The 15,780-nt window shown below is 41.3% G+C and overlaps 1 protein-coding gene across 1 annotated transcript in view; it reads right to left on the reverse strand.

Annotated features, from left to right (window-relative positions):
• Positions 1 to 11,332, reverse strand: part of LOC142369501 (sialoadhesin-like) — a 15,114-nt gene extending 3,782 nt beyond the window's left edge. Inside the window, exons 1-7 of the mRNA XM_075451846.1 lie at positions 11,218 to 11,332; positions 9,130 to 9,399; positions 5,338 to 5,400; positions 2,779 to 3,024; positions 1,145 to 1,387; positions 428 to 577; positions 196 to 228 (exon numbers count right to left, since the gene is read on the reverse strand). Coding sequence (XP_075307961.1) covers positions 196 to 228; positions 428 to 577; positions 1,145 to 1,387; positions 2,779 to 3,024; positions 5,338 to 5,400; positions 9,130 to 9,399; positions 11,218 to 11,332 — 1,120 coding nt within the window. The remainder of the gene's footprint in view (positions 1 to 195; positions 229 to 427; positions 578 to 1,144; positions 1,388 to 2,778; positions 3,025 to 5,337; positions 5,401 to 9,129; positions 9,400 to 11,217) is intronic.
• Between the last annotated feature and the right edge of the window lie 4,448 nt (positions 11,333 to 15,780).

Consider the following 15,780-nt stretch of genomic DNA (forward strand, 5'->3'; position numbering starts at 1 on the left):
ATTTTAAGACCTGGTTATCTCACGATGGAATTCATCATGTTCTACATGACAAGACCAAAATAGGGTATACTTTCTCATTGATGTGTGTGGAAATTAAAGCACTCTACACATTTATTGGTTTAAAATTATTTGAGAGATTCAAACATCGCTGAAAATCTGTGAAAATGTTGGTGCAATACATTTTATTTTAATTACCTGATTCGTCCTCTGATGCTGTTGATGCCACAGCTGTGGAGACAAAAGTTGCAGTGAATGACTGGCTGGTCAGAGGTTAAAGTTCTGGACTAAAGGAATGGGTTTATTTAAGCTTTATGGTTACAAGCAGCGTTTTTGCTGCAATATGTGATAATCCAGCCTGGTGTTTTTTGAGGGCTTTCATGGGGTGATAAGAGAAAGTCGTACCTTTTTCTTTAGTGAAAGAAATTACCTCTCTTTTTCTTGAAGTAGAGTCCTCCCACCAGCAGAAGCACAGCCAAAAACACGACAGCAGAAACAACCGATACCAGGATGTAGAGATGATTCCGGTCAAAGGCCCCAGAATTCTCCGGACTCTGCTCAGGCACAAAATTGTCATTTCCTGTGAAAGAAAATAAAATAATTTGACTCAAAATACTACGACAAGACTCTTGATGCAGCACTCGTTTCTATACACTTTGTTTCCAAGCAGCCAGACTATCTTGTAGTTTCATAAAGTGGCCCTGAGCAAAAGTTCTCCAAAAGTCTTTTAAAGTTTTTCTTTGAATGTTCACTGCTTTTTGTCCTTATTCCTGACCATTTTCAAAGGACTGTCTCAGACATTCAATACTGACCAATGAATCATTAAAGCATGAAAACAGGATGAACCAGTGTTGGGTCCACACAGACCAAACGGCAGAGAACCATGTTTCTTACGACTCCTTTTTACTACGACTACATGCTAAAGAAGGATAATGGTATTACAGGCTGAAGATAGAGCACATGACTGCTTAGAAGTCATCACTTTGAACAATGACTCAAACATTAAAAAGCGTGATAAACTGGGAAACAAAAAGGTTAGGATTAAGCGTTCTCATGAAACGAGTTGGGATTGAGACCCTGACAGATTAAAAAGTTCAATAACATAAAATTCATCCTGACTGGATCGACCACGAGTTTCACGTCTCACCTTGGACAGCCAGCACGCTCTCTTCTGACTCTCCCACTCCAGAGATGCTGCACTTATAGGGTCCTTCATCCGACTTAGAAACTCTGTGAATGATCATCTCTCCGCTGTAGCCGGTCTTGATATGGACGCCATGTTTGTGAAAATCTGCTATGTGGGTTGTGGGATTGTTATGCTTTCTGCAGCGAAGAGTCACGGAGTCTCCCTCTTTCACAGGGTGAGGAGGACTCTCCAAGATCACACCAGCTGATAAAACATATACAATAAACATGTTTCAGATTTTCATTTTTTTTTTTATTATGGGTGCCAATGCTGAAGGCATTGGAGGACACATATAACCATGTGTCGGACTTTTATTATTGTCCCGTTTCCGTCCTAACTTTCGGCGCACTAAGAGTCCCGCACCGTTGGTCCGACTGGGATGAAAAGCCCATCCCTGGGTGTCCAGCGATCGGGAATAGTGTGCTTGTACTTTTTTCTCTCATTACTCGAAAGCAATCCTGGAAAATTGGGAATTTTGACCCTATGTAAATGCATTAAAATACATAAGTAATGGGACAAAAACAGCCCTATTTAGAGACCTCATAACTCAGCCATATGGCATCGCAGAGACATCATTCAAAGTTTAAACTGGACAGGAAAGACCCAACTTTAACTGAACTAAAAGGTTCTTTGATATGTTGTATAGCTTAGACAAAATGGCAGTTTAAGTTTTAGGAAAAATCAGGACTCCTCTCGCTCTGCTGTCCTGGGGTCTCACTCTATTTTGACCAGCTTGAAATTAATACCAAAATCACCGGAACAAACGCCTCTAACGTCCAAAATGTCTGCTGCACCTAGACAAATTGTATTGCAAAACATAAGTATTTTTGTCCTCTTTCACCCAAAGTCACCGTCATTGTGCTTGGTCTCACGGTTTTCTCTCAAATCACCTCTGAGTGCAGAGAGCGACCACTCGAGTTCCCATGCCCGGCCATTGTAACCAGGTCGCCTCATCTCCTTATCAAATCAATGTAATAGCAGTTTTTAAAACGGCTTTAAAAAAATACCATACATAGGAGCAGAATAAAAATTACACCAGTGGCTTTTGTCGTCCCTTCTGGCGCTCACGGTTCAAGAATTCTTCAGATATGACTTATAGTTTTCCAACAGCGACAGTTTGTTTGAGGCATACGTATCAGTACTGAACACCAAGGTCATCTGTAAGTTGGGCATACTGACATTTTTCCATTATTCTGAATTCATCAACTGGGCCTTATGTGTTATAACAAGTTTATGCCAGCCACTGTGTTATGTGTCCCACCAATACAGAAGGGGGGACAACATGGGTCCAAGTGACAGGGAGACCTTGGTCACAATGCAATATGACTATAACATGACAGCCTCTGTCTCTCAGCGGGCAGTAGCTCCATCGTCACCCATCAAAATTTGGTCATAAATGTTCTAGTTTCAAACTGCTCTGCGATGTCGTAGCGGTGGGAGTATATTCTGACTGATCAGAAAAAAAATTGGTTAGCTCTTGTGTTAACGTTCGGACCACCCTGTATATAAGACAACAATATTTATAGAATAAATGCCATCCAGTTATTGTCCAAATGTTCAAGTAAGGTGATAAATAAAAATTTGAGAACACCCACGTTTGACAAAGAGCCAGTTTACAGGTGATTCTCCGGCTCCAGAGACTCGACACTTGTACTGGCCTGCATCAGACTTGGAGACATTATAGATGATCATAGTTCCTGTGTTGCTGCTCCTGATGAGGACATTATCCTTGTAGAAATCAGCTGTGAGGTTGGTGGAAGTCGGGTTGCTTTTGCAGAGCAGAGTCACAGCATCTCCTGGCATCACAGGATCGACTGGACTCTCCAAGATCACAGAACCAGCTGCACAACACAGTCACAAAACAAATGAAAGAAACCTTACTCACACGGTCACGTGAAAAAGAAAATACTAATCATTTAAACTCTAAGGTTTCATTATCTGGTCTTAAATGAGCTAAATACAGCAAGTTGTGTCTTCTGCAGAGTCTGAGATGTATCTCTTGGGTTTTTGACCTTGGGGTGACCTTTAACCTTTAACATGCTAACTGAGGCCTGCAGAGTCTGAGATGTAGCTCTTGGGTTTCTGACCTTGGGGTGACCTTTAACCTTTAACATGCTAACTGAGGCCTGCAGAGTCTGAGATGTAGCTCTTGGGTTTCTGACCTCGGGGTGACCTTTAACCTTTAACATGCTAACTGAGGCCTGCAGAGTCTGAGATGTAGCTCTTGGGTTTCTGACCTTGGGGTGACCTTTAACCTTTAACATGCTAACTGAGGCCTGCAGAGTCTGAGATGTAGCTCTTAGATTTCTGACCTTGGGGTGACCTTTAACCTTTAACATGCTAACAGAGGCCTGCAGAGTCTGAGATGTAGCTCTTGGGTTTCTGACCTTGGGGTGACCTATAACCTTTAACATGCTAACTGAGGCCTGCAGAATCTGAGATGTAGCTCTTGGGTTTCTGACCTTGGGGTGACCTTTAACCTTTAACATGCTGACTGAGGCCCGCAGAGTCTGAGATGTAGCTCTTGGGTTTCTGACCTTGGAGTGACCTTTAACCTTTAACATGCTAACTGAGGCCTGTAGAGTCTGAGATGTAGCTCTTGGGTTTTTGACCTTGGGGTGACCTTTAACCTTTAACATGCTAACTGAGGCCTGCAGGGTCTGAGATATAGCTCTTGGGTTTCTGACCTTGGGGTGACCTTTAACCTTTAACATGCTAACTGAGGCCTGCAGGGTCTGAGATATAGCTCTTGGGTTTCTGACTTTGGGGTGACCTTTAACCTTTAACATGCTAACTGAGGCCTGCAGAGTCTGAGATGTGGTTCTTGGGTTTCTGACCTTGGGGTGACCTTTAACCTTTAACATGCTAACTGAGGCCTGCAGAGTCTGAGATGTAGCTCTTTGGGTTTCTGACCTTGGGGTGACCTTTAACCTTTAACATGCTAACTGAGGCCTGCAGAGTCTGAGATGTAGCTCTTGGGTTTCTGACCTTGGAGTGACCTTTAACCTTTAACATGCTAACTGAGGCCCGCAGAGTCTGAGATGTAGCTCTTGGGTTTCTGACCTTGGGGTGACCTTTAACCTTTAACACGCTAACTGAGGCCTGCAGAGTCTGAGATGTAGCTCTTGGGTTTCTGACCTTGGGGTGACCTTTAACCTTTAACATGCTAACTGAGGCCTGCAGAGTCTGAGATGTAGCTCTTGGGTTTCTGACCTCGGGGTGACCTTTAACCTTTAACATGCTAACTGAGGCCTGCAGAGTCTGAGATGTAGCTCTTGGGTTTCTGACCTTGGGTTGACCTTTAACATGCTAACTGAGGCCTGCAGAGTCTGAGATGTAGCTCTTGGGTTTCTGACCTTGGGTTGACCTTTAACCTTTAACATGCTAACTGAGGCCTGCAGAGTCTGAGATGTAGCTCTTGGGTTTTTAACCTTGGGGTGACCTTTAACCTTTAACATGCTAACTGAGGCCTGCAGAGTCTGAGATGTAGCTCTTGGGTTTTTGACCTTGGGGTGACCTTTAACCTTTAACATGCTAACTGAGGCTTGCAGAGTCTGAGATGTAGCTCTTGGGTTTCTGACCTTGGGGTGACCTTTAACCTTTAAAATGCTTACTGAGGCCTGCAGAGTCTGAGATGTAGCTCTTGGGTTTCTGACCTTGGGGTGACCTTTAACCTTTAACATGCTAACTGAGGCCTGCAGAGTCTGAGATGTAGCTCTTGGGTTTCTGACCTTGGGGTGACCTTTAACCTTTAACATGCTAACTGAGGCCTGCAGAGTCTGAGATGTAGCTCTTGGGTTTTTGACCTTGGGGTGACCTTGCTGATGTCTTTCCTTCTTTGCATCGTGTTAACACACACCTGAATGCTGTTAACAAGCACCAAGCTGCTTTTATAGAGGTGCTGATGATCAGTTAATCAGTGCATTGATCAGCAGCACCTGGCTGTCAGTAAGTGTGGACAGCGAGTATATCAAAAATCTCCTGATATTCAATAAGTTAATTTTGAAAACAACCCACTCCTCCTTTGTCTTAAACCACAGGATGAATCACAAACTGACCTTGTGAGTGTATATTACACCACTAAATGGTGTTTTTCCAACAAAAGCAAGACTTTGTTTTTAAGGGAAGCTGCTTAAAGTTAAAAATCTACTCACCATTTTTCTGAGCATCATCACTGGCATGTAAATCTGCAGCAAGCGGCAATAAGATGCTCAGCCCTGGGGAGAGAAAAGAAGCTAAATACTGTAGATGGGGAGCAGTTAATTACCTTAGATGCAGTAAAAATGACTGAAGCTGATGGAGGGTTGGACGCATCGGTGCTCAGACAGAGATAAACTCATTCGAATTAGTCAAATCCTCTACTTTAAAAGTGAACATGTTGCATGTAAGGTAACCGCTAGCTTGAAAACACTTTGGTATCAAAGGTTACAGAACAGAGTTATTCAGTTCTACAACATTGAGGTGCGAGACTTTTTACTGAAAGATCCTGAACGAGATGTCCTGATGTCCTGAACACATCTTTCTCTGTTGAATTCTGTTTGTCTCATGAGTTTCTGATGCAGGCTTAATTATTCACTCAATATCCTCCAAGTTTTAAAGCTTTAAATGAAGTCACCAAATGTCCAGCAAACGTGATCTGTGTGCACCTCTGGTGAAATCAGTTAAATAGAACATGATCTGATTCCAGCACAAAAAACTAAATATTACCAAGTATATTTGTCTCATTGAGTATCTCATTACACTTGATATAAGACACAACTGCCTAACAAGAACCATTTCAGCCAGATATAGGGACTTGTTTTAATACAATACATCTGGAATATCTTATTAAGTGAAAAAGTCTTGAAAACATCTTGTTTTAAGTCATATTACACATGAAACAAGCTTTTTTTCCATTTGAAGAGGTTTTTAAGCTAATTTCAACATCACTTTTAACTCAAAAGTCCCAAATGTCACATTTTATTTCAAGAAATCTTGACAAGCCGATTTTCACTAGTTCCATTGGCAGATTTATTTGCTTATTTCAAGCAAAAAAGTCTTGTATTTGTTGTTTTTTTACTTATATTTGGAGGGGCATTTTTTCCAGTGCACAGAAAGATTTCTAAGACAACAGAAAGTCAAAGAGAAGCAAAGAAAACACAGTCTAATTCATTTCAACAGGATTAACTGACAGACTCAGTATGACACTCAGTACTCACACAGCGTGATGCAGAGACCTGCAGCCATGTTGCCTTCCTGCAGACTGAGTTCACATCGCAGTGAAGTGAAATTTTAATGAGACCCTCCTCCTAACCGTAGCGCTTCCTGTGCAGCTCATAGGCCCATCGTCATATCTGATTTTACAGCTATTGGTCGGAAACTCTTCTTCAGGCCCGATAGTCTTTGCTCTGCATGCATGGTGTGAGCTAGTTTGTGGTAAATTAAGCTACCACAAAATAAAAAAAAAATAAAGAGATGTTGGTGAACAACTTAAAGGAATAGTTCGCCTCTTTTGACATGAAGCTGTATGACATCCCATATCAGCAATATCATTTATGAACATTGACTTACCCCCTGCTGCGTCCTGTGAGCCGAGTTCCAGCTGAGTTTTGGCATTGAGTAAATGTATTACTCTTTTGAACGCATATTGTTTTGACAATCAAGACGCTTTATTTTTGCAACTAGCCGGACTACCTTCGTCAACGCCAAAACAAGGCTAGAACTCTGCTCACAGGACGCAGCAGGGGGTAAGAAAATGTTCATAAATGATGTTGCTGATATGGGATGTCATACAGCTTCATGTCAAAAGAGGTGAACTATCCCTTTAAGAAAAACGTGGCTTTTACACAAAGGAGCCGGCACGATGCCTCCAAAGTCCATCAGACTGCTCACTGATCTTAATCTTGACTGCAACACACTAAACAAGCCCCAGGAATATCTGGTGATCTCCGCTAATGTGTGGTAGGAAATATGAACCACATGATGATAAGTTGTGCGTCTGTACCCTGAAGTGTGACTCATATGAGTGTTTCCATGGTAATATTTTACACACCAGCAGCAAACGTCATGATGAAGTTGTTTTGTCTGAAAACACTCAGGTCGTGTCCTGTCGAACTCAGTTTGTCATATCGTTGGTGTGTGGTGTGGAGCTGAAGGAGGACCCGGATGCAGATATTCCAAAATATAACTTCATTTATTTAAACAATGCAAACAAAAAGGTGGACGGCCAGACGGCCAGCGATCAGGGAGCTGGGGCCGGAGACAATATGGCGGTTTGTTTTACGTAATTAAAATGTCAAATACATTGGTTGTGACCTTTCTGTGTCTAAGTGTGTGAACATTTCCCCTCGAAGCCCCATTCGGAGCCTGAGAACAGTTTTCAGTTGGTTGTTTTGTGGTCAAATTGCTTCAGCTAAATAAAACCCTGATGCTTTCTGACAAAACTCAGCGCACGCCTTTTAAAACAGATCACACATCTGCAGCCTCTGCGGCTCTAAACCTGTTCAGCTGAGGTTGGACTAAAACTGTGAATGCAGCAGAACCTCCAAAGCAAGCTGCTCCTTTTTTATTTTTATTTTCTCACACTGAGTCCTTTTTACGTTGTGTTGTTTTTCACGACTGTCCAACAACACTGGCTCTTTGGGTGTTATACACTTTAACACACAAAATGGATCGGTTCTCCAAATGTTCCCTGATTGTTTTCATCTTTTTATCCTCCTCTGAGTTTCCCGCAGTGAAGGAGTCCCACCAGCAGCATCATCAGAGCAACAGTCACCATGATGAAAACATTCCTGCAGAGGAGGAGGACGGGGGTCTCTCTGTGAGACGCTGCAGAGACAACAGGGAACGCATGATCATGGATAAAGTGCAGATAACACAGAGGAATTTTGCTCTGCCTCTTTTACAGAAAGTATAAAAGTGAAAGATAAAAACTAGGGCTGGGCAACGATTAAAATGTTTAATCTAATTAATCACGTGATTTCCCTGATTAATCACGATTAATCGCATTTGTACACAAAATCCAAAAATGAATTCATAAGTAGTGTACAGCCTTTAACATTTATATCACTGAATAAACAGTAACATATGTGTAAAATGCCCCTAAATTTTCCATCAAGCAGATAGAGAGTGTCCAAGTGTTTATCATAGACTTTACAAACAACATATGCATACATATATAAACACAAACATATACACACCGGTTAGAGCAGGGAAGTCATGAGTGCGAGCATTAGCTTAAACATTAGCCCTAGCTTATACCCAGTCACTGACTCCGGTCTGTGTTGCTACATTGATTAATTAATTTTTAATGAATATGAATTAATTATTATTAGGGCTGGGCAACGATTAGAATGTTTAATCTAATTAATCACGTGATTTCCCTGATTAATCACGATTAATCGCATTTGTACGTAAAATCCAAAAATGAATCCAAAAGTAGTGTATAGCTTTTAGCATTTAGTTTTATTTTAAATGTGCTGCCATATGAATGAAAGTGCCATAACATTTGTTGTGCAAACACACTTTTAACATCAGCATCTTTCTGTAGTTTTTATGTAGAAGCCTCGCTCCACTGTCTGTTTCCTTGAATGACTTGCTGCTATCAGTTGTGTGTTTTGCCTTTAAGTGATATTTTAGACTGGAACTACTACGCTGAGAAGACAATTCAACTTGGCAGAGTTTACAGATGACTTTGGTTCTGTCGACTCCGCCGTCTGGAAGAACTTTAAAATGAAAATGGCCGAGTAAAAGTTCCGTACCCTTCTCCATGTTTGGTGGATCCGCCGATTACTTTCTTTTCCTGTCTCTCTGAACTTTCCTATCCATTAAAGCCACAAAAAGCCCTTCAAAAATTAATTTTCAAAAAAACAACATGCGTTAATGCGCGGTAAAATATTTATCGGTGTTAAATAACCAATGCGTTAACGCTATAATAACGAGTTATCTCGCCCAGCCCTTATAAATACCTTTCTCTAAACTGGAGTGGTTATTCATCACAACGAGCCGGTTCTCCGGTGACCCCCCGGCTGCAGAGATGTCACACTTGTAGAGTCCTTCGTCAGACTTGGAAACCCCGTCGATGGTCATCTCCCCGGTGTAGCTGGTCCAGATTTCCAGTCCGTCCTTGTAGAAATCAGCCGGGCTCTTCAGAAGGTTGTGCCTCTGTGTGCAGCGCAGGGTGACAGTTTCTCCCTCCATCACAGGGAAGAAGGGACTCTCCAGGATCACAGAACCGTCTGAAAAGCAGGTTTTTTAGAACATCTACGTGTCAGAATAACTGACCTACAGACGGAAAGAAGAGTGAAACTGGGAAGCATCCACACTTTTGTCCAAGAGGTTTCTCTTTAGCATGAAGACGATGAGTCAGTGTTTGAGAATTTAAAAGATATGAGAAAGCCTATCCTCACATAAAGTGTTGCTGCCAAGCTTTTCTCCCCTCCGTCACCCACCCTGTGCATGCTTTCCTCCCCTCCGTCACCCACCCTGTGCATGCTTTTCTCCCTATACACACGCTTTTATAAACAGGAACCACAAGATTTTTTTAAATACTTTAAATATTGAAAATCTTGAGAAACAAAGCAGGAGTGAATCAGCACACTTATTGCAGGACAAGAATTGACCGAGTATTCATTAATTGATTTTGGAACTAGAAATATCTGCCTCTAATATGTTTATTAGCTTAACTTTTTTTTTTGTGAAACCAGCTCTTTAAGATTCAGGTGGTTTTGCAGCTTTTTTTCCAAGAAGTAGGAGCTGGATATTTAAATATTTTCCCCATCTCACTACAGACAGTGGAGGTAGTTGAAATTGTATTCAACTAAACGTAAACTGGACTCGTGTGGAGCCCTGAGATGGTTTGTTGGGAACACTGTGTTCAGGCTGTGTTGGAGAATATTTTTAATTTAAAGTAAACAAGAAACTTGAGCTACAAAACATAAATAAATAATGGGACAGACTCAGTTAATAATTCCCTAAATTCATCAATTAACCTTCTAATACTGGCTTAGTACCTAATAAAGAACCTCCAGATCCCTTTACTCCCTATATAGATCAGTGAGCAGTGCTGACCAACATGTCATTGGGGTCATCAGGTGGGAACCTCCTTTCATCAGTGTTTCGTCCAGTTGGGCCGACAACACCTCCAGGAGGCTAGACGGTGATCACTGGCGTCCCAGAGTCACCCCCCTAATGCCAGCCATCACTGCTCCTCACACCACAACAACCATCTATTTTTACCAGTCACAGCGGGGTGGGGATTCAAACCCTGGTTCGGGTAGGGGGTAATGAAAATATAGGGAGTTCCAGAGGTGGAGGCAGGACAACAGACACTAGCAGATTCAGCAGACAAACTCACCTAAACAGTCCTACAGTCACTAAAAATGCCAGCAAAAACAAGGCCATACAGGCCAACTCACCTAAAATGGCCTGGTTTCAGAAGGCTCACATGGGCCAAACCCTCCACTTAAATACATCCTGGATTTCTTCTTTGCTTCTTCCAAGAGTCTGTTTACCCTAAGTGCTCCCCCTGCTGTGCCCCCAGCTGCTATTCCTTCTTCTAATCCAAATCCACTGACTGGACTTTACTGCCTCATCTGACACTTCCTTCACTATTTTCCTCACACTCTGTCCACTTACACCCAGCTCCCTCAACAATGAGACAACAGACTTTGCAACAAATCCTCTACATCCTACTTCCACTGGACAGATTCTAACTTTCCATCCTCGCTGCTCTGCTTCTGCCCCCAACTCCACATATCTAAGCCTTTAGGTGCATAAAGGTGCTCAGACCAAATATTCACTTTAAGCTCCTCAGAAGTGTACAAACTCTGTTTCTGCATTAAAATCTATATTCATATTTATATTTGCATATGTATTTAAACGCACCTTTTTCTTGTTTTCCTGAACACAAAAAGAAATGAGCAGTGGCTCAAGACTTTTCCACAGGGCCACTGTATATAAATGCCTTTTGATTAATTCGTAAAGTCTTAATAACAACAATTTGTGTAGGTATTTTGCGGCTTCTGGAACCAATTATTGATATCCAGTAAGCTTACCCGTAACACCGATGGTTACTCTGTTGCTTTTCTCTCCTCCTTCATCTTCACACCAGTATTCTCCAGTGTCTGGCTGAAACACATGGTCGATGGTGCAGCTCAGTGTCGTCAGCATTGTTTCGTTCGCACACGCTGGAACGCATCTTTGATTGTTTTTCACTCCTCTCAATTCAACCGGACGACTAAACCCGTCACAGAAGAAGGAGACGGACTCATAATCAAAGAACTGAAGTCTGGTTGGTGAGACACGAAGGAAAGCTGCATCTGAGACACAGAGAAGCAAATTCATGACAAGTTAAAATCACTTAAACATGCACGGAACAGATCACAGACACAGTCAGGAAACGTGTCCTGTGGTCAAAACAGTTGTTCTTGTAGATCTTAAATCGATGGAAATGTCCAACAATTAACCAGTTAACCCCTTAACGCCTGAATTTATATAGCTGTATATAAAAAAATGTTTTGTGTGTGTTTTAGCCTTTAAGTAGATGGTAAATAATGCTGAGATTATTAATTTCACTTTTGCACAAAAGAGAAATAGAAATTTTGGTATGTTGCAAATTTGCGACAACAGCAAATTTGTCGCAAATTTGGTATGTCTCATTGTTGAGACATACCAAATTGGAGTCAATTTGGTGTGTTTTGTATGTAATTTGGTATGTTGCTTATTTGCAACACCAGGGATAATGATCAATAATAAGATAACAACAACACAGTAATACAACCGTGAAAAAACAAAGTTTTTTTATTCACCCTTTTTTTTTTTACATATTTATTTATATAAAGGTTCCTAGGTCCGTAGTGAATATGGACTAACCGGCATTGGGGAAATAAAGATGCTATCTCAGCTGGTTGATTGAGTCAACCGGTTTGTAGCATGTATGCTACAATAGACGTTAAGGGGTTAAACAACAAAATAATCATTTTCTTTTAAAGTTCAAGCTGAATGTGCACTAAATACATGAGAATCCTCTTGAAAATAGCTAAATTACTAACATTTCTCTGCATGTGTGTAATCTATCACCAGATTGCCACTCACCACTTTTCTGACAGCGTGCAGCCAGAAGCAAAGCGACGCTGGACACTAAAGAAACAGAGACATAAAGACATAAAACAGTGTCGGATATACTGAAGCTGCCCTGATCGATGGAAGATGTTACATCATATGGTCAAATCAGGATTCAGGAGTTTAGCTGTGCTTAAAGGGATACTTTGCCTCTTTTGACATGAAGCTGTATGACATCCCATATTAGCAACATCATTTATGAACATCTTCTTACCCCCTGCTGCGTCCTGTGAGCAGAGTTCCAGCCTCGTTTTGGTGTTGATGAAGGTAGTCCGGCTAGTTGGCTGGGGCCACAAAAATAAAGCGTCTTGCTTCTCAAAACAATATGCGTTCAAAAGAGTAATACATTTTCATCACAAAATCGTTGTCAAGGAAAAAGTCAGACCTCACATCGCTTGGCGCTATTTTTTCTCCCTTGATATCAATGCATCCAATGTAAACTGTGCAGACCGAAGTGCAGACCGAGCAGTCCCCTGCTTCCGAGCAGTAAACACCGTAACATGTGCGGCTATCGCTAGGTGGCTGAACGCATTGATATCAAGGGAGGCAAAAATAGCATCAAGCGATTACTCTTTTGAACGCATATTGTTTTGAGAAGCAAGACGCTTTATTTTTGTGTCCCCAGCCAACTAGCCGGACTACCTTCGTCAACGCCGAAACGAGGCTGGAACTCGGCTCACAGGACGCAGCAGGGGGTAAGAAGATGTTCATAAATGATGTTGCTAATATGGGATGTCATACAGCTTCATGTCAAAAGAGGCGAACTATCCCTTTAATGTTGACAGACTCCAACCCAAAAAGGAAGGTAACTCTAAAAAATAAGACTTTACACTGTGAACTAACGGCTACTGTTATGTCCTGTTTGGTCCTTCACCAGATAAACTGATCCCTGATCTGATGAAGCATTTAGTTTCATTCACTGAAGGTTGAAAAATAAGCTGAAATAAGGGCAGTACTCACCCAGTCTGACACCGACGCTTATCACCTCCATGTTGTCTCGCTCGACTGTCTGAGCATCTCAGGCTCAGTTAAATATAAAGAAGCTCTGAACCTCTTCCTGTGTAGTTTATTTTGGTTCTGATGTAGGTTTGAGTCACGTGGTCTTTAGTCAGAGGCAGAACTGACCTGGAGTTAAAAAACAATCCCTTAAACTGAGTTCAGCCTCAGTGGGAGGGTCCAAACTAATAATGTGATCATCTACATGACCACAGATGAGCAGAGTGTTGCCGAAGCCTTCAAATGAATCAGAGAGCGGAAGCTTGTCACGTGTCTCCAAAGTGTTGCTGCTGCCTTCCGTCTGCTCCTCAGAGGGCTGCGACGCCTTCAAACGTCCGTCTTTAACTGGCTCTTTAAAGGTTTGTAATGATAGGCGTGGGGGTTGTTGTTTTAAGCGCAGACAGCATGTGAGAGACCTTTTTCAACTGCTCTGAAACTGTTGTTTGTTGTTGTTTCTGTGAACCGTTTGGATGGAATTTTAAATTTGTGCGTACAGAATATCAGCAAAGTTTTAAGCTGGCATAAAAAAAAAGATGCTTTTTTCCACCAAACATCAAGAAATGAAGACATTGGTAGTTGTCAGGTAGGTGGGGTGCGAGGCGTGGAAGGACACGGATGCGGACTTCAAAGGTAAAAGCAAACTGTTTTATTAATTAAAAAACAAAGGTCAAAACAAAGTGTGGCTGAGCCGGATTCCAAAAGTAGACTGGAAAAATAAAACATGACTAAACTGAAACAAAAAAACATTAGACTTGACATGATATGGGCCTGGCCTGGCGTGGCCTGGGGAAACCTGGAAACTAAATACTGACTGGGTGATAGGTGAGTGAGTGCAGCTGATGGGAAAACTGCAGGTGATGTGAATGAGGCTGAGCAACAGAGAGCAACAGAAACTGTGGGGAAAACATGGCAAAACTAAATACTGGACTGAACTAAGAAACTAAGGCATGGGAGAAAACTAAAACATGGCAAGACTAAGAACTAAACATCAACTTGTAAAATTAAGACATGATAAAACTAAACAAGAACTAAAAACATGGGGAAAACCCCATGGACGTGACAGTAGGTAGCAGTTGATTGTGTTTGGCAGCATATTTGCAGCAGCACAGTCCTTTACAATCTTAATCGCGATGTCAGCCATTTGTCTGTCTCCGCAGGATATCTACACGTTCTCGGAACACACGCTCTCTTCAAAGAGCCTGACGCACTAAGGCATCCAAAAGTAACAAGTCAGCCGCTGATTACGCTTCACATTGACCTTGTTATATCCAGAGTCAAATTAACCTTCAATTAGTGGATAATTTAAGTCAAACAGAATAATGTCAGCATCATTATGGGGTATAATGTATATATTTATTTATGTTTGCTTCAAAGTAATTAAATATGCAATCCATTAGTCAAACAAACTTGATTGGAATAACAGCGGACTATTTTACGAAACTCCTACGACAGGTCTGGATCACTCGTAAATTCTGTTCGTACGTGAAAGAAAACGTAAAATACGAGAAGATTGGCGAATGCGCAAATTCTCTTAAATCACTCGTACGGACGATTTAAGAACAAATCTGTGCGTACGAACGGTTGTTGCATGAGGCCCATTGCTTTCCACAATTCTTCAAATTTTCTACACATTTCTACACGCTTTCCTGCTCAATGATCACAGTCCTTACATCTGACAGCTGAATGTGCAGATATTAAAGTGTTGGAGCTGATGCTTCCATCCTGGTTTAACTCTGCAGACAGATGCTGAGCTGTTACAGTTTAACCAAATCACGAGGTGCCACAGTCTTGATGATGCAGCTCAACTCTGATGAAAACAAAAGTCTTGTTGGACTCTGATGGCTCACTTAGAAAACTGCTTATAAAAAGTTCATCATTAACTCATTGCCCGGTTCATATCGCTCCGCAGTTTGCTTAAAAGATGGAAGGTGCTGCTGGTTCCTTTTTCAAATATGCTCAGACACCAGAGCAGATTATGGACTGAATTAGTTCTGGACAACAAACTTAACCCTCCTGTTGTCTTGCGGGTCAAAAGTGACCCACTACCATGTTTAGCTGTAGAAAAAACACCTTAAACTATCTTTTCCCAACTTGAAATGTTATGACTTTTCCTAAAGGGACCCCATCATTAGAAAAAGTCATACCTTATTTTTGTTTATGTTTCCATGTGGGCTGTACACCACTAGGGTACAAAGATTGTCTTATGGGTCATTTTTGACCCGTGAATTATAAAAACATTTAAACACCAGAAAAAAGTTCACTGTTTTTTTCCCTTTCAATATAATTAATTCAGAAGTAATTACTTCACATTTATATAATAGCAATAATAAACCTTTATTATGTAAAAGAAAACTGAGAAAACAAGAAAACTGTTGGTCCAACTGACAGTTGGTTTGTGGTTAAAAAAAAAAGTGTAATCCTGAAAACTGGTGATTATCTTTTTGTATTGTGTCACAAAAAATACATGATAAAAAATGTATTGAATTGAGTTGAATAGATAA

This window comes from Odontesthes bonariensis, chromosome 19 (genome assembly GCF_027942865.1).
Source record: "Odontesthes bonariensis isolate fOdoBon6 chromosome 19, fOdoBon6.hap1, whole genome shotgun sequence".
NCBI classification, from domain to species: Eukaryota; Metazoa; Chordata; class Actinopteri; order Atheriniformes; family Atherinopsidae; genus Odontesthes; species Odontesthes bonariensis.